At 35.3% G+C, this 19,333-nt stretch overlaps 2 protein-coding genes across 3 annotated transcripts in view; both read right to left on the reverse strand.

Annotated features, from left to right (window-relative positions):
- The window catches only part of LOC117207541 (lachesin-like), a 548,209-nt gene that overhangs the window by 323,919 nt on the left and 204,957 nt on the right, over nucleotides 1-19,333 (reverse strand). The window lies entirely within an intron of this gene.
- LOC117207545 lies at nucleotides 12,102-13,688 on the reverse strand. The gene is made up of 2 exons (XM_033447855.1): nucleotides 12,842-13,688; nucleotides 12,102-12,637 (listed from the first exon to the last, which is right to left on the reverse strand). Exons 1-2 carry the CDS (start codon nucleotides 13,686-13,688, stop codon nucleotides 12,102-12,104), a joined length of 1,383 nt encoding a protein of 460 aa, XP_033303746.1.

A 19,333-nucleotide genomic window follows, 5' to 3' on the forward strand; every position in this document is an offset into this window, starting at 1 on the left:
GCTTCAATTTTTGCGCGATCGAGCCAGAAATGGCGCGCAGAGCTCCCAGTGGGCTCGTTCGCTGCACTGAAGCTTTCTAATCGCCCGCTATGAAAATGGAACACCTTTATAAACGTTTTTTTATTTTTTATGAGCATCCAATCAATACGAAAAAAATACACATATAATACACGTAATAAACTATAAAACGACGCCTGTCGCACCGCTCAATCTTTTCATAGTTTAACGTTGGTGAGTTGTTCAGAAGCCAATTCCTCCTAAAGGAATATTTTTTTAAGATAATTAAGTTTGGCACGACTGGAGAAACCGACAGAAACAAGTCCCAGCACGGTAGGACGTAACGTGCGAAAGTTATTGCATTTTACAACTAACTGGAAGCGATTATCGTTGTATTTTAGCTGAGCGTTCAGACGAAAAAGACTTTTACTCCTGCCTATCAAAATACAGGTCTTGTAGAAAACGTAAAGAGCTCGGAGTATAAACTGAGATAAGTTTGTATTTGTATTGCAAATTTGACATTTTCTGCATCGCAAAACAACAAATTGATCGTACGAAAACTAACACACGAATCGATTGTATGATATTTTTACATGTCACAGGGACTCGTAATCGTATGGCAATTTTAACTAAAATTATGGGCGATTTGAGAAAATTGGATATCTTTCCACTTTCTATTAATTTGCAACCTAAAAAATTGGGGTCATCGTAAGTCTCATTTTACAGATATTTTAATTATCTACAACATTCTACTGAAGCTTCTTCACGTACGATAAATGATTTTTTAAAGGTGAGGTATAGTAGTAGTTATGATAGTGTAGAGGCCGCGATAGTGTACCTCTACTTTTCTTCTGATTTTTGTGTCGCGGAAGAAAAATCGGATCACGGGCACCGGGATCTGAACCCGGGTCCCGAACGTTCGTAACCAAAGGCGCTAACCACTGCGCTTTTCTTTTCTTTTTTTATAACGTTTATTGTCCAAGTAGATGAGTATTACAATGTATATTATTCACAATAAACAATGAAACGCTAACCACTGCGCTGCCGCCGTTCGGTGTTAGTTGCTATCAAGTGCCGCCACAAAGATATAAAACGAAATGTAAAAATAGTTGCGCTTTTTCGTTTAATCGAAATTTTGCTTACAAAGCACCGGAGGAAAATTGTTTCAAAATCGCTTCTTTTGTTCTAAATATCGTTGCAAATCATATTATGCAAAGATGTTTCTACCATCAAGTCAACTGTAAACATTTAATCCTCAACCAGAGGCATAATCGTTTATTCATTTATTGTTTGTTGTTAAACAAACAAAAGTGCAATTTCTTTATACTCCTCCATACATGGACATACATTGTACCTGAATAACATACAATTATTCAGTGCACATCGTTCGTGTGGACGTTAAAGAATTGACACGTCAAAGACAGACATGTGCGTACAGACATGTTCGCGACCTGATGGAAACATTAATCCTCTTCATTTGAGAATTATAAGATAGCTTTTGACATGAATCGGCAGATTTTACGTTAGCGACAAAATGCACAATTGTTTATAATATCATCAGTTTTTCTTGTGACTTACACGTCACACGATAAATTGGCGAATATGTGTCGTCGAGTTTAAAACTGAAACTGCTAATGTTCGTCCATGTAAACCATTTTACCGAGATCCTTACTTATTTAACAGATTTATTTATAATGGTGAAACAGGAAACTATGACTGTTCTACGATATTACAATATTTTGGTTACCACTTAGATACCAACAGCTAATTATCAGTTCACAAACAAAGCTTAAAACGCAATTTTTGCTAATTGTAAAAAGAGAGATACACTTCAGCGATCGTACTATCTTCGATATACATACATGAGGCGTAGTCTCACTGGGAATATTCGGATGTACCGAAATGTCATAAGAACGGACCTAAGGCGTGGCGCAGGAGGATCAGTGTGATGTATATCTTGTAGGTTTTAGTAGGTGAAAATCCGATACTATCCTACGTCCTTCTTTCAAAAAAAAAAACACTGTTTATGAAGATGTCTTCCGCGTAAAAAACAAGTACGAGTCAAACGATAAAGAAGTAACTATAATTTATGTGAAGTTTTATGGCAGTAACATAGGAAGGAGCACGCCTCATCGATTTCATTGAGCGTGCAAGAAACATTACGCCGGATATATATACATATAGTACAATCTTTGTTTCACTCGTAATATATCTACGACAGCCTTATGATTGTAATTTTTTTTTACATTATAATGCGTTAGCCTTTTCTATTTTCCCACTCTTCTTTTACTTTCTTAATAATCTAGGGCCGTCTACATCGAGGAACAAATATATTTTTAGCATTACACAATTTTATTTATATATTGCTCCGTTTATATTAATATATATGATTAATTGTGCCGATTTAGTTGCAATTGTATTACATTACTACACTCTGAAGTAACTCTAGTTAAATAACCATAGCTTCCCGTTAGATAACTACAAATAAATCTGTTAAATAAAGTAAGTCACTATATAGCTTAAAAGATACTTTTATCTTGTTAGGCTTATCGTATCAGAGACAGGGACAAATAATATGGTGCCTTTATGTTTACGTTTCCCTTGTCGTTCATACACTCGATTTTATAAAATTAACATCGAAGTATCTTTTAAATTAATCATTTTCAGATAAAAGTACTTTAATAGCTTCTCGACGAGAATTAGAAAATACATTAAATGGTGGATAAAATAATGTATAGTTGTACCTAAAAAAAAAAAAAAAAACACACAGGTCGCCTTGAGATCTCGAAAACATCTCCACCCAGAGAAATCTGATGACAAGACAGACATTAGGCAAAACAGAATGAATTCTAGTTGGAGCATTTTTTATGATAACGTATACTTTGGGAAAGAATTACGTGGGAAGATTGAAATGGCATATCCAGTATAATCTAAATGAAAAACGCTAATTTCATCGTATTTGTAGACTATAGTGGCAAAAATATCAATAGGGAAAGAGTGTTATGAATATATTGTATAATCCTTATCCTACTCTTCTAGATCGATAAAGATCTGTAAAGACGGTAGTCGCAAAATTGATCTTGACTTTAGTAAATTTCTAGATGGTTCTAAATGAATGGTACAGTTTATGACACTATTACTCAATTTCTAACCTACGAACGCTTAATGAAAAGAAATGTTGCATAGAATATTTTTTTACCACAAAAGCATTCCTGTCGTTAACTTTTGAAACCATATAACATAAATTGCGAGAAAAGGAACAGAATCATAACAACCGGAACACGGAGAACTTTAAAATTAGAATTCTATAGAGATGGTAATTGCGTGCATCAACGAGGAACAGCGCTCGTAGGAAACTTTTAATTTGGTCATTGAATTAAATGAGAATGGCACGTTTATGCGCATATGCCCCGGTTCTGTGTACACGTACACGTGGAAATGTCGACGTTCACTCACCAAATAAACAGCCCTCTATGATATTGGACGAGAAATTACACTTTTGATCGTTCAACCATTCCTTCAAATGGCTTTCAAACTCGAAAAAAACGTGTTTTCATTGAACGAAAAAAGGAAAGCCGTTACTATCGTGGTTAAAACGGAAACACTCTAAAATACGCATTCTGTGGAAAAGGCAATTGCGCATATAAACGAACACAGTTTCTCTTGGGAAACTTTTAATTTGGTCGTTCAATTGAATGCGAATTGCATCTTCACATGTATATTTACACGCTCGTCCACACGTATACACATATTCGTGTATACGTACGTATAAATTTTCTCAAATGGTTCTGGATATTGCTAACCGAAGAAGTAGAATCGCGGATAGCAAAAGGAAATAATCTGGATAGGAATAGTTGGGAAGAAATTTACGTTCTTTGTATCCTCAAGCAATTGCAAGGACTGTTGCTCGATAAATGATATATTCGTTTCTCAAGCGCTATTCTTCGGTGGACAACGTTTCGTTTTAAGACGTTAATCGTTAAGAAGGAGCGAAAGAGTTTTAAGAGATTTAAGAAAATAATCTGTTGTTTCTATTAAATCGCATAAAGGAGAGCAAACGGTATAAGTTACCACAACAGCAAATGAAAAGGAGTACAATCATAAGACATACGGCAAAAAGAGCGTATTGCGACAAAAAGAGTAATGAAAATCGCGTTAAGGATAGATACGTGCGTATGCTTTAGATACTAATCTGTTAAATTAACAAATGCGTAAAATTAACAGTGGCAAAAGTATCAATGGGAAAATAGTTTTATGAAAATATTGTATGATGCGTACAAGGTGTTCGAAAATGATTTTATGATGAATTCTATCTTGACCTTAGAATTTAAGGTCAAATTCGATTTTATTACAACGTATCCTATTGATCACGAGGATCAAAGATCTCGAAGGAACCACGCATCGGAACACAACCGCTCTTATCAAACTCTATCATCGCGTATAGTGCGTCGTACGATTTTTGACAGAAGTGCGTCGGTGCAGACGCAATATGCAATTGAATTCTGCTTCTTAATGGAATCCAACGATCTTTTTGCACTAATTGATTGCTGAACAAAAAGAGTATTATTGAGCATTGGGGGTAATATGACGTCATGTGAGGTATTTCTCTTTGCCAACGTCATTCAGACTTACGTACAGTTATTCATAAAAAGATTCGCACACAGTTCAATTTTAATTTCTAAGCTCTACGGTAGCGGACAAAAGATTAAGCCGAAATGGAAAAAATAAATAATTTTCAGCAAATGTACATGGACCAACAAAAATGGATTAAGTTATGTTACACTACACTATATAGATATCAATAGAAAAAAATTTTTTTGTTATTAATACGAGATTCCATCATCTTTTTACAAAATACTGTAATAGCGAGGGGAAAGTTTAAAACTACCACAGCTGATGACAACGCAAAACACAAATCGTGAATGCGATCGTTTCAGTAATAAGCCATCAAGTGCGTTTTTTTCTCATCGCGAATTTTTATATTCATTTTCATAGTCATTTAAGCAGATTTGTGTAACATTGAAAGCAAGTTATTTGAGCAGCTTATTAGTTCCGAGCCTTAGTGTTGTCAACTAATTATTTTCTACATAAGACATTAACAAATCGCTCTCGGATTAGTTTAACTTGTGTTTTCGAACCCAAGATATTCCCAATATGAATCTGACGAGGAAATTATTTTAAGGGCAAAGCGGGTGTACAATGTGTCCAATGTATCAAGTGCCAGAGATGGGTTCATAAATATTATGGGACTATTGATGCTACTTTTATGTGCCTAGGCTGTCTTACAAGGGCAAAAGAATAAATGACTTTTTAATTTTGGATCATAATTTTAATTTTTAATCTTAACATTGAACAAGCTCTCACATCAGGAGTACTTTTTTAAAACCATTGATTTTCTACTTTTTTATATTTTCTCTGTCTTTGTAATAAATAATAATATCCATGAAACTAATATTTTTCTTAAATGTGTATAAATAAATGACGAATGCAGAAGCATGACAATTTGTAACTTTTTCTCTTTCTGTTACTCGATATTTAATCAAATATAAGTGGTGTCGGTAATTGTATGCTTATGGCGATAAGTACAGGAAAAGATTTACCTGACTACCATAAATAAACCAATATAAATATCTTTGCAACATCATCGTCATGTTTTCACACGTCACAGTTGCTTTAAACATTACGACGTTATAGCCGACATCGCAATAAATTCAACGATTTATGTCTTCCAAGAATAAAATATTAATTTTCGACTTTTGACTAAAATTAATCAGTGGTAATATTCGCACCTCGTATGTCAGTCAATTTCATTGCTAGTCGATTCATTGGGAAGCTATTATCTTTAATTGGAACTTCTTACTTTCCATTATCTTTAATTGAAACTTCTTACTTCCTATTATCTGTAATTGGAACTTCTTACTTTGTTTACTTACTAGCTATTATCTTTAATTGGAACTTCTCCCCTTCTTTATTGAAATCTGTTGGCCTACAATTCTTTAATTTATGGAATCTTACAATCTGAAATTCAAACGTTCTTTGTTGAACTGTAACATGTTTAACGGTTACGAAATTTATTTCCGAAAGTTGTACAACCTATGTAACTCTGTTACTCTTAATTATTCTCTTATTTGTCACGATACAAGAAACTGTTTCGAGAGAAAGTTATTGTATTTCAGGCGAAAAATTAGTCTACGAGAGTGCGAATCATTCAAAGTCATATCTTTGGAAACTCGACTAATAGTAACGTTTTTTTAACTCTCCGTTTGCAAGCTTATTTACGTATTCACGTCGCCTGGTGTACATAATAGGTCGTTTAAGTGTGTGCAATTTTTTTTTAGATCTCTGTTTTAAAAAATTCCTCGATTTTTGAATACTTTTCCAAATTTTTAGAGTATCATCTAGTAGTTTCTATTTCTACGTGTCAATTTAATTGTTTTAAGCAGAGCGAAAAAATTAGTTTGAATTGCTGATGAAAAATGGTCCAATATGCAAACGGAAGGTTAAAATGTACAGTCTATTCTTTTAATTACCACAAAAGAGGTGACTTTTCCGAGAACCTCGGCACCCTATAAAAATGGAAACGAGGAAAAGCTCGGAATAGTCCATCAGAGTCCTTCATAGTCGTCCTTGGTAGTTTACGGTAGTCGCTGGTAGACGCACGGTTAGTCAAAGTAATTCGTACAGAAGTTTGTACCTACTCAGTATCAAGTTTGCATTACTTCTGCATCGTCATCGCTTGAGTTCGACGTGCGTCACGTTACGATAAAAGGACGCACACTCGACATCGAAATAAATCTTGTTGAAGTTAAACACCGGAATACTTTACTAACACCCAACACGTCCTTACCATCTCATGACACTAAAACGCATCCAATCATGTTCTGTGTCATGAAAATTTTGCAAGTAAACGATCGAATCACGAAAATGCTGTTCTATCGTTCATTTATCGCGTATGAGGTGGCTTTTCCAGCGAGATTCTAAATATCAGCCATTCACGTATCATCTGTCAAATTAATTTTGCGCCATTGATTTAAAAAGTAAACTAGCACGAAGCGATTAATCCAGCTCAGGTACGAAATACGTGGTCGAAACGATGTCGTGAAGCTTCGAAACTCGTAGTTCGATCAATGAAGCGAAACTGTAGAAGCACGAACGACACAAGTGCCCTTTTCGACGATCGGAACGATTCCAAGTTCTTCTCCGTACGAAGACTCAGGCGAATCTGACTGCTTAACGATTCTGATCTTGCGAGACCCGCGCGCAAAGTTGCTATAGTATTCTGTAGTACCCTAGAAAGCGTAACTATACCTATACAGGATGATTCACCGAAAGCGAGCTACGTAAATCTTCCAATTTTCAATTCTTTCAATTTGTGAGATACAGAGAAATGTTTGAAACAAAAGCTTTAAAGTTGGAAAGTTCACTAGGATTTTTCATAGTGGCTTACAAGGAACGAGCGAACAATGTCCGTATCATTTCCCCGAAAAATGATGGGAAAATTGTTAAAAATAAATTTTTCAACTCCAAGCGATACTAAAAATGACAATTGTTTTACGTTCTTCTTTCTGATCATCATGCTCCTAAGACATTGCGAACATTATTTCATGCAGAGTGTAATTTATTGCTAATCGGAGGGGATGAGTGATACCCAAGCGACGTATAATTGCTTGAATGGTATAATTTGGCAAGATTGCGAAATTTTCTTTTACGCGTAACTTTCAACTGTATGATACGTTTTGTACTGATAACTTCTTTTCCCCAAAAACTTTTTTGACAATTGCTAACGAAAATTCTAACGTTTTTCAAAAGCAAAGCCTTGCTCGTTCACATATACTTGAAATGGATTTTCTAATCTTTGCCATATTAGTTATTTTATTATACAAGAAAACGCTTATAAATATTCTGAAATATCTTGTGATTATACGTAGAGATTTGACAAACAATAATCTCATTTATCACTTTTATAGCAGGTTTTCTTCCGATGTATTTTTCACATTTTGAACTGAGATATATTGATGATAAGTGCTTTTGTGATCATATTTCTACATTTAGGACTATTTATTTTAAAAGTGTTGCAAGTCCACTTTCCTCCGTTTTAAGATATTCAAGCGATTGCGTTTCCATCAATTGAAAAATCTTGATAACATCTGCTTAGTTTATCCCTGTCTCTGTGTGTTCAAATAGATGGATTTCACGATACAAATATTTTCTCTGAGAACTAACTAGGCTAGGAAGAAACTGGTGAATTGTACAATTCATGAAATTTTAATTATTTAAAATCTTGCGCTTTAATCCACGTTTGTTTATAAATATATGTATGTTTATAAATAAGAGCAGGGAAAACAAAATACTGTTGTTTCGCTTTAATATCTATTTGTTTACTGTAACAATATGCTTGTTAAAACACTTGTAAAATTAATATTAGGTACTTTCTATTTTTCATTTCTGATCGTTGTGTACAAGTGTTCTGAAATTCTTATGATACACGGGACGTATGACTTAATCATATCCTTATATTCTAATATAATGTAATAGCTTCATCATATCCTTATATTTTTTGAATGTAATTGGCCTAACGTTTTTATACAAAGATATTAATGTGATGTCTTCCGGTTAGTGATAAATCTAGTTTCTGCAGATTATGAATAATACAAGATTACAGATTATTTCTTAGATTACAGGGAACGGACATACATCCCTGAAAATTAAATTCATTAAAATAAATGCATATTTTGGCATTTAAATTATGAATAGCTTATAAAGACGTTAAATTTAATGTAATGTCGTTTCCTCAATTTTTTCAAAAAATAGTCTTACAATATTTTCAAAATAAATGGTCCATTTATTCAGTGAAATATCGTTACTTTGAATCTGACGAGATGGCTGTCGAATTGATATAATAACTACATATTGGAATTAATGAGAGATAATTGCAACAATGGAATGCGGTAGAGCTACTCTTATTCGGATACTGTGTTGATATCCTGTGATTTGAATACTTCATTATAGAATGTAATATTTCTAGTATGGGATGCCCTTTCCCGTTTCAAATACACTCGACCGAATATATTTTGATTATAAGAATTTAGTATGAAAGTAATAACGTTCTAACTATCGAAACTGTCGTAAATACGACGCAATTAAAAAGCTCGAAAGTGGTGTAAGTGTAACAGAACTAGTAAAAATGATGGTGTTGGAAAGGCCGTCGTGATGGGCATCACAAACGAAAACAGAATATTGAAAATTATCCAAAGCGTATAGATTTCTTTACTGCTGACAACAGCAGAAGAAACCTAAATAAACTATTGCAATGAAATAGTTTCAGTGCTAGAATGAGTAGATTACTAGAAAGAACAGATGATAATTTCATAGAAACGGAAACAGCAAACAAAAGCGATAATGGAGAAGTGTCTTTTTGTCACTCGAAAAACCGCTTCGACGGTTCAAAGTGCAAAGACAAAGTAACTCTATGAGGTTATATCTCTTGAAAGAATTATGACAGGTGGCAGTCAAAACGATATGAAACTCATAAATATTTAAGGAATCTGTCAATTAATCTAAATCTTACGATCACAAATTCCATTATAGCTTTTTGTTAAACTTGAAATAATATATTCTACAGATTATAGGGTTCTCACTATGCCATTTTTCTTACAAAATACAAATATTATAATTCGAGTATTTAAAGAGGAAAGAAACGGAAGAAATGAATTTGATCTCCGATACGTGTGTTATAATATGTAATATGAATAGAGTATCGATTGTGAAATTATATTTTTCCAAATGGCAAACAACGAACCTCGACTTTCTGAAGGTTGAAGTATCTGATACTGTTTATTCATAAAATATTCAAGAAACATTTTAAGATCAATACCTTCTATACGTTTATGTTAATCTAATAAACAGACATGTTTGATGTTGCTGAGTAGAGGAATCAAATTTCCGTTATTTCGATCCGGAGTTTCCTTGATCCCATCACTTTGCTAGTATTGGATGTAGACTTGTGCTGCATAGATACGCTGAACTTGTACCAGCTTTCATACGATATAACATTATAAGTTTCGCTGCTAAACTAGGATGCCAATGGTGAGAAAGCTTACGCGCAAACGTTGAGATTCAGCGAATCGTACAAATAAAAACACCAAGTTAAACTTGGGCTTAATTGTTACAGAGTTTATAGAAACATTAACGTTCTGATACGTCAGGTTACGTTCCATTTATAAAATAGGTCACCTTCAAAAGCAGCAAATGATGCATTTTTTGAATTTAATTTCACCGTGTCGGAAATATTTATAAACGAGTCGTTTTCAAATAATTGAAAAAGTGCGAAAAGGTTAAGACATACTCGCGTCTTCCTTTCGATATGGAACAGGTGTCCTGCCATATTCTGTATCCAGGTCACGTCACGTAATTGAGTAACCTTGAAACGTATTCTCCTTGAAAAGAAGCAGAACAAAGCCTTCTATAGCGATATATAATATTTTGTGACATCTTTTTTTTTTAAAGATGTTTATTAAACCCAAGATACAAATTTTTAAATACCTTTTAGTGTTCACAATAAACGGTGAATTTTTGTAGTGATGTTTTAGGCAAAAGTACCGATACGCGAGGGTACGACGTAGCCATGCTATAATATGTGTCGACGCTTTACATTTTTCGTGTTTAATATGATTTTTAGGTTTAAGCCGCTGGGGAGCGGAGCTTCTATGTGATTTTGTTTTTGTTTGTTTTTTCTGTCCTGAAAACTTGGTTGCAAAACAGGACGCTTCGGTAGCTTGCTTTTTGGGTGCTGTGTGACTTTGGGGGGGGGGGGGTGAGAGGGATGGGGAGGGGGGGTGTCAAATAGGATTATTTACAAGTGTTTACAATATTTACAAATATTTACAATATTTACACCTGTGTTATGCGGTGTCAGAGTTGTGTTCTGTTAGTTTAATGTTTTCTCTTATTTTGCTATGGGTTCTGTATCCACCAGTATTTTTTGTGTTTTGTCTTTGGTGTCTTTCCGGGGGAGGGCCATGTTGTATCTCCATCTGGGGTCTGCGGTCTGTCCATTTATGTTTTCTTCATAAAGTATGGTTTTGATCCCTGTTTTTCTTTTTATGTGATATATTATTGGGATGTTGTTTTGATCCTGGAGGTAGTTTTTTTCGTCTAGGTATAGGAAGGCTTCTGGAGCAATGTGGCCTGTTGTCAGAGTGTTTTTGTAATATGCGTTGTTAGGAAATAGGCAGCTGAAAACTAAGCTGTTTTCTTTTATTTTTGCCGCTTGCGCGAAGTGGTTTCTTATTAGCTTTAGGACATGGCAATCGATGCGGTGAATGTTGGCTAGTTCGTATATTGTTTTGTTTTTTACATATTTTTTGAATCCGCTGTGTTCGGATCTGTATGTGCTCAGGCAAGCCCTGATGCATTTTCTTTCGAATATGCGGATTTTTTCCATCTGGGAGGCTGATATGTTGTACCAGATTGGGCAGCCGTAGGTAATGATTGGTCTGATTAGTGCCTGGTAGCATAGTATTTTTACTTTGCTGTCGAGGTGTTTGGAGTAGAATAGTCCTTTTATTCTCCAGAATGTTTTATTGGCCTTAGCAAGTTGGGTTTCCGTGTGTTGCTTGTAGTTTAATTTGTCGTCTATGTTTATTCCTAGGTTTTTGTGTGATATGAGTGCCCCTTTGTTTGGTTTTTCTCTTACTTGGAATTCTCTGCAGTGTTCTCTTTCTGTTGGGCCGATTTCACCTAACTTGGATCTGAACAGTATGGTTTCGCATTTACTTGTGTTGATTTTTAGTTTCCATGCGTGGTAATAGTCGTTTATTCTTTCGAAAAGTTCTTGCAGTTCAGTTTTTATTGTCTTCGTTTTGCGGCCTGTTATTTAGATGATTAGGTCATCTGCGAAGGCTATGGAGCGTTTGTGGGTGGATGTATTGAGATTAAAGAGGTTCAGTAAATCACTGTTGTAAATACTGAAAGGTAGCGGGGAATTTACTGTACCTTGTTGCAGACCGTTTGTTATGGAAAATTCTTTACTTGATGTGTTTGCACCTTCGGTCATTACGAATGTTCTGCTTGTGATCATGTCCCAGACTATTTTAATTAGGTGTTTAGGAAGGTTTATCTTGATCAATCCAGACTGTGTCAAAAGCTTTTTCGAGGTCTATTAAGCAGGCGGCTACTCTTTGTTTTGCGTTTAGGGCCCAGCAGATGCCCGACGTAAGTTTGTTTATTGCGTGGATTGTGGAGTGTTTGTGCCTGAAGCCAAATTGATTTTCTGGAATTATATCATTTTTTGTGCAGAAGGAGGTTAGGGGGTTGTTTATGATTATTTCAAATACTTTGCTTATGTTGGGGAGAAGACTTATAGGTCGTAGGTTTGCGGGCGATGAGCCGTCTTTGTCTTTTTTTGTGATAGCTATCAGTTTGGCTTTTTTCCATTTTCTGGGGAAATATGTGTTGTTTAGTGCATTGTTGAAGAGTACTGTGTAGTACCATTTTATTTTGTTCGGTAGGCGCTTGAGTATAATGTTTGGGATGCCGTCGAAGCCGGAGGATTTTTTGTTGTTTAGTTTGGAGAAAATTGTGTTTAGTTGATTGTAATTTGTGAAGTAGTTTATTTCTGGATCTGGTTGTTTGGGGTTGTCTGCGGTGTTTTCGTTTGAGAATGTGCAGACTGTTTTGTTTAGCGTTTTGTCTTGTTCCATTTCATTTTTGAGTTTGTTTGTTTCGGCGATGATAATTCTGTTTAGTTGTTCTCGGCCCATGTGTTCGTTTTGCGTATGTATTTTGGAAAAGTGGGTGCCGATGATGTCTAGTTTTTCTATTGTTTTAGGTATTATGAAGTTACCCTCGGTGTCTTTGATGGTGTTGTGTATCGTTATACCTGCTTCTTGGATGAGGGAGGCATTTTCTGGGGGCAATTTGAGAGGTGGGATGGGGTTTTGTTCTTGTGGTCTAAAGATTTGATTTATTTGTGGGAACACGTTGGCTGAGTCGTTTTTGGAGATGTTTTTTATTTTGTTTGTCCAGTAATGGTTTATAGAAATTGCGAATTCTTGTTTCAGTTGCGCTTTTATTTTGTATAGTAGGTACTTTGGGAATTCTAATTCTTCTCTTTTGTCGTAAGAATAGTTAAGTTTTATGTTGTTTATCTTGGAGATTATGTAGCTTTTGTCTCGATGTAGCTCTTTTATTTTGTTGTTGATATAGGGTTCGCATGAGTTTTTTTGTTTTATGTTTGGCACAGATTTTTGAAGAGCGGTTTGTGTATGTTTTTCTATTTCGTCTATGAATGCGTCGATTTGTCTGTTTGTTAGGTTGACGTTGTTGCAGATCTTTAGGTCGCAGTTTTGTTCGAGTATGTTTTGGAACTTTTTCCAGTCTGTCTTTTTGTAATTGTACCTGGGTATCTCGGTCTGTGTTTCGAGTGTTAGGAGGTCAGATGTGTTCTTGCTTACGTGAAATATTAGGGCGTTATGGCCACTGTCATAGGCTAAGGTTTTGAGGGTGTTATTTGGACGTAGGTTTTGAAATTTTAGTCGTGAATCTGCTAGGCATATGCCCAGGTATGTGCATCCTTTTGGGTAAGAGGGTAGCTCGGAACTGTATAAGGTTGTTTTGTAGTGAATGCTTTTATTGTCTAGCCAGTTTCGAATGAAGGTGCCTCTCGTGTTGTTTGTTTTATTTTGTGACATCTATGCGACATCTTGTGATCATTTAGAACGAAAATCGATTTCGCTAGAAATTATCATCCGAGTTGCGTATGAGCAAAACATCGCTGAACGCGCACGGAGGCGCGGGGAGTGTACTGGTTAAGAATTTCTTATCTTTGATAAGAACTGACAGAAATATTTCTAAGGTAGGAAGAAGCGCTGCCTGAACTCTGATAAGCAAGACAATTTTCAGACTGCTTTCTTCGAAATTGTCACTTAATAAATAAAGCTTAGTTTTCGAGAAAACGTTATATTGCGTGTCACAACGCAATGTATCAAAAGTTTCGATTGGCGATATTTATGCCACGGACAAAGAGTAGCGCAATTTTATAGGAATAGAATTTTAGAGCTACGACTATATGCGTAGCAAAACTCAGTTGGAGTAATTTAAAGGAATCGCAATATGCATGCACATTTAACCTCTTTGAAACACTTTCTCATACGTGAATAATCGAAATCCAGTCGTAAACCTAGGAATTTCCATACGATCATATCAACTACGGTAATCAATCTAACGGTTCCAGCGACATAACTCGCCAAAAATTTCTTCCAAATAAACAACGTACAATGAAAGGGAGTATACGAGGTATCAAAAATGCTGAAACATTGCATTTTTGGCGGAATTCCGATTACACCTCAAGAAAAATCAAGTTAAACTCCTGTTAAATCGCTTCACGCACTGCGAAACCGTTTAAGTACCGTGACAGCGTCGCCTTCACTACACATACATATACATACACATACGTACATAGTTGTACGTGAATATATTCAGAAATAACAGTCAACTAATTGTAATCAATCTACCTCCTCCAATCACACATCACGAGAGCCAACAAAATTGGATACACTCAAACTTAAACAATTTTGCTCAATTTCACAACACGTAAACTTGGTTACTTCACCAATGGAGACGAGTGAACAATCGGAAATTAGCCTTTATATGTATTTGGCAAGTTATCAGGTTTGATCTCATCAAAACCAAGGTCACAAATGAGAAAACTATATTCTACATCTTCGACGTATGCTTGTATGTAAAATAATCTTCTATCTGGCTATATCACGCGTCTTACCATAATCTGCATACAGACTGAAGCAGGTTATAATACTTAAAAATGTCGCAGTATTACATCAGCAGCGGATGTGGAACAATTCTAGCACAAATTTTCCGCATTCCCAAATCATTTTTTGAAATCAAAGGCAGAATTGTTGAACTTGTACTAAGCTTCTGAACGATAAAACTGTAAATAGTCGATTTGGAAATGCAAGTTTATGAACACGTTTCATGTTTTCATTGGAGTGCGAGGTAGAAGATCGACTCTCGCGAATTATCATCTTTCGCACCTTCTTTTTCCTCTTGAAACCATTCCAGCTTTTGTGAATGTTTGCCGGCGTCATAGTATTCATCCCACGCTGCAATGCTTTCTATGCTTCTTTTAGCGTATGAACCATTTCAGTTCCTTTTTTCGAATTTAACGGGAAATTTTGCATTGATGCGTTATTCTTCAGTAACAAGATAACGAGACATTTTTAAGTTGTGTGACGGCTGAAGGCACATCGCCATAATAAAGAAGTTGCTGCAAGCAATGGCTTATCGCAGACTCGCGAAATTTGGTCTGTTTATGGATAAGGCCATAGATTGTATTCTCTTCGCCCGATCAAACTGCCGCAATGTTGCTGCGATGACAGTAGAAAAAATTATTCTACCAGCTTTTTGCTAAATGTTTGCCGGCGTCATGATATTGTTTCCACGCTTCTATGCCTTCTATGCTTCTTTTAACGTATGAATCACCTCAGTCCCTTTTTTTCCAATTTAATAAGAAATTTCGCATTGATGTGTTATTCTTTAGTAAAACGATCGCTAGACATTTTTAAGTCGTGTGACGACCGAAGGCACATCGACATATTAAAGAAGTTGTTATATGACAAAAATAGGAAAGAGGTGTTCGCACTTTCGGACGGCTGGCCCAGATCCTGGACCCGGGCGTGGTAAGGATTGTTCAACTCGTAAAGGTTTCAGAGTTCCGAGTGATTGGAATCGGTATTTCGATCACAAAGGAGGAGCTCCAAAATGCTTCGGCATTGGCCGGGGGGGGGGGGGTGCAGCACCCATCCAAGTCGGAGTGTCATAAAAAAGATTTTGAATTGAAACTTATTGTGTACAAGATTTCAAGGGAACCTTTGTTTTCTTAAATGAAACAATACATATTTTTATACATCTTTTGATGCACTGTGAAGTGCTGGCAGGCTGAAAAGGATGGGAAATCCCAATGGGTCATGTGGCCCATCGATATGTCCTATTGCTGTAGAGGATGGCGCTTAAGTAAAGCGTAGGTGATCATCTTTGGTCATCGACTGCTGCGAAAACCACCCCTTCCCTTTGCCCGAACCCTCAATCTCACAAAAACAAAAAATAAGTTACCGATCTGTCCAGTTTTATCACCAAATTTTCAGGACAAAAGAAAAAATAAAGCGAATATTGTATAAAAGTACCGCTTATGAGCTGCTTAAATACAATCAATTACCGTGATGTAAAAGATGTGTACATACTACACCAAATTATTTGTTATTTGGTTATTATAAACTCGCGAAATTCGATTTATTTATGGATAAGGTTGTAAACCGCATTCTTCGACCGATCAAATTGTCGCAATGTTGCTGCGATGGCAGCAAAAAAAATTATTCCATCACCTTTTTGAACAGAGTATCTCGATGGTATAGCTAAGGTGGCTAAATGTAGCAATGTTTCGCTAGGACGTCTTTCATGCACTCATTCACCTCTTTCATAAGTACAACAAGGCCAACGATAACTATCAACAATATCGACGGCGATTATAAACAACACACGATCGTAGCGAAGAACGCTGTTGCGTTACAAATACAAGCAGTAAACTCTCTGCATAGAGATATAAAGATAGAGTGCATGAGCGAGCTGAAAAATGCGATATTGAAATAGAAAGAGAATTCTGCATAGGGGCGCCTTGTGTTCTTGTCTAATAAATATCCAATGGTATATTTACCCACGGTAAATATAAAATAAACCATGGTGTGCCAAGGAAAAATTCCGTTTATCAGTAAACAGAATTAATACTAATTTGTAGCAATAAATTTTAGATTTTTGGGAGCGATGGTCGTAAATCTGCATGGAGAAAAAAATACGGGCTTGAATCCAAAGAATCTATATCAAATCCCAAAAATATAAAGTCCCAAAATAAAATATGGCCGTGAATCGGTGATAGCGTGGGCCAGCGAGTGGTGTTGGAAATCATATTTTCACGGATATGTTTTTAGATAAGACGAAATATTAGACAATTTTGAAGAGCAATTTGAAAGATGATATAAATTAATTAAATTTGCCAGGAATTGATTGCTTCCAACAAGACAACGGTCCGAAACATTCGGGAAAAATTCTATTATCGTATAATAGCAAAACAAATTAGCATATTCTCCAGAAAGTCCTGACCTCAATCCCATTTCTTATTGAGCATTTATGGGGCGAGCTGTAAAGGAGATTAAGAACTACGAAAGAACTGAAGTACAAAACTCGTGAAATATTGCAGTCTATCGATGTAAATATTACACCAAAGATAGTCTCTTCAATGGAGAATCTTCATTGAGAAGCAATAAAAGCGAAGGGTAAATCGACACTCTGCTAAACATTTAACTAGGGATACTTTTCTGAGCCATGATTCACTTCAATTCTAATAATATCATTCTATCTCAGATGTGTGTTTCTCTGGTTATTCCATATTATTCCATATTTGATACAGTTTCTGTCCTTTTAATATCAGTTCAATATTTAAAATTGTTCAGAAATGTAAAAGTGGCCTTAGCTTCGGCGTAAATGCATGATTGAATATCCATAAAAATCCTCTCTTGTTGTAATCAATGTTGTAAGAATGTCATTCAAACAAGTAAAACGGTATTTCGTTATTATTTCGCTGCGTCTAGTGTTTCGCGCACCTGAATTTTATTCGAGAAATGCTTCATTAAATAGTGAAAACGGCATCAAAATAGATCCAGCGGTTCTCGAGATTAGCCTCAACATGCAGACACTTACCAAGAACTTTACTTTATACTATGTGCAGATATAGATGCATATAGAAGTTACGAGTCCTAGCATACTAACATTGCAACCTGACCGGCCTCTCGCGCGGCTCGAAGCTCGACTCTTAACAATATCCTTCGCCATTTAGTGTGTTATTTGTGAAGAAATGCAAACCAACGGTAGCATGTATATCTAAAATACCGCACCAGACATTAGTACTAAAACGTATTTGGTTACTCGTATGCATTTCTTCGAAACTGTGAGTTTTCTGTAATCCGCGTGTTATGCCTATTGAATATCTCATTATTTATAAATGTACATTCATCTGTCCATACAATTTCTCGAGGCAAATTTGACGAAATCCCGTGCGCCGAAGTTCATTTCCTGGATATAAGATATGCATGTCTATTGGGAAAACGGTACGCGCGAAAATTTTGACATTTTGAAATTCTTTGGACAAAACTTTTTCTAGTATCATATTCTTCCGTTTCTTCTCTTGTTGAACCTTGCGGATTAAGCTCAGTCGTAGTTGGTACGCATAATTATACTTCTCTTAGGTTCTAAAGAAGCTTCGTATTCCCATAAATTATGTTCAGACTTTTAATAATACGTTTGCGATAGCTGAATACGATAGGGATACGCGTTACCGTATATTCTAACACCGTCCACAATATTTTTGTTACAAAACAGGAAACAAGTGGAATACCGCTTCACCGATTTAGATGATTTTTTAATATGTCGTAAAAATCAAAATTCTCAGCTATTTTTTCCTAAACATATAATGGTATTTATATAATAAAATTATATGTTGTAAGTGAGTTGTAAAAAATAACAAATAAACAAAACGAAGGGATTAAAGAATCAAAAAAATCAAACTTAAAAATGGACTGGAAATGTTAGAACAAAATACAAGAAAGGTACATTATAGAAACATTCAAGAATTTCAAAAATTTGAATACATGAATTATTCATATTGACTGGAACATGTTAAATATATATTCGCAAAATATGTACAACTTGCAAATGCAATTAATAATTAGACCATGTTATGCAAAGACCTACCAGCCCTCAATGATTTAAATTTGTATACATTTAATTTGAAGATTTTTATTTTTAAAAGAAGATAGCTTTATTTCTATTGAGCAGATTTCCTTTCTCCTTGTTTTAGAATGTTTTTAATAGCTTAATTAGTATAATAACTCTATAGTTTTTGTGGGTTGGTGTTCTTCGGCAATTTCAATTTCAGTACCACATCCTAGTAAAAAGTTCTACAATGAAGTCGTCTTATCTTTAACAAATTCCATTGTTACATTGTTTGTCATTTCGTCATAATATTGGTAGATCCGTAAAAGTATCCATAATATTAAAATATTTGACACGAGTAACTTTCTTTAGATTTATTATTTCAGGAAAATTGAGAAAAAATCATTTTGCCCCTAACCATAAGGAGGTTTTTTCCTTCCCGTGCTTATTGATTTCATTTTTAGACAAGTGATTTGGAAGTACAAACCTAAAATGAGATTATTGCTTGGTAGTTTTAATAACTTTACAATGTAACAGTTTTATGGGTTGGCAATCTTTT

This window comes from Bombus bifarius, unplaced genomic scaffold (assembly GCF_011952205.1).
Source record: "Bombus bifarius isolate JDL3187 unplaced genomic scaffold, Bbif_JDL3187 scf7180000008037, whole genome shotgun sequence".
NCBI lineage: Eukaryota > Metazoa > Arthropoda > Insecta > Hymenoptera > Apidae > Bombus > Bombus bifarius.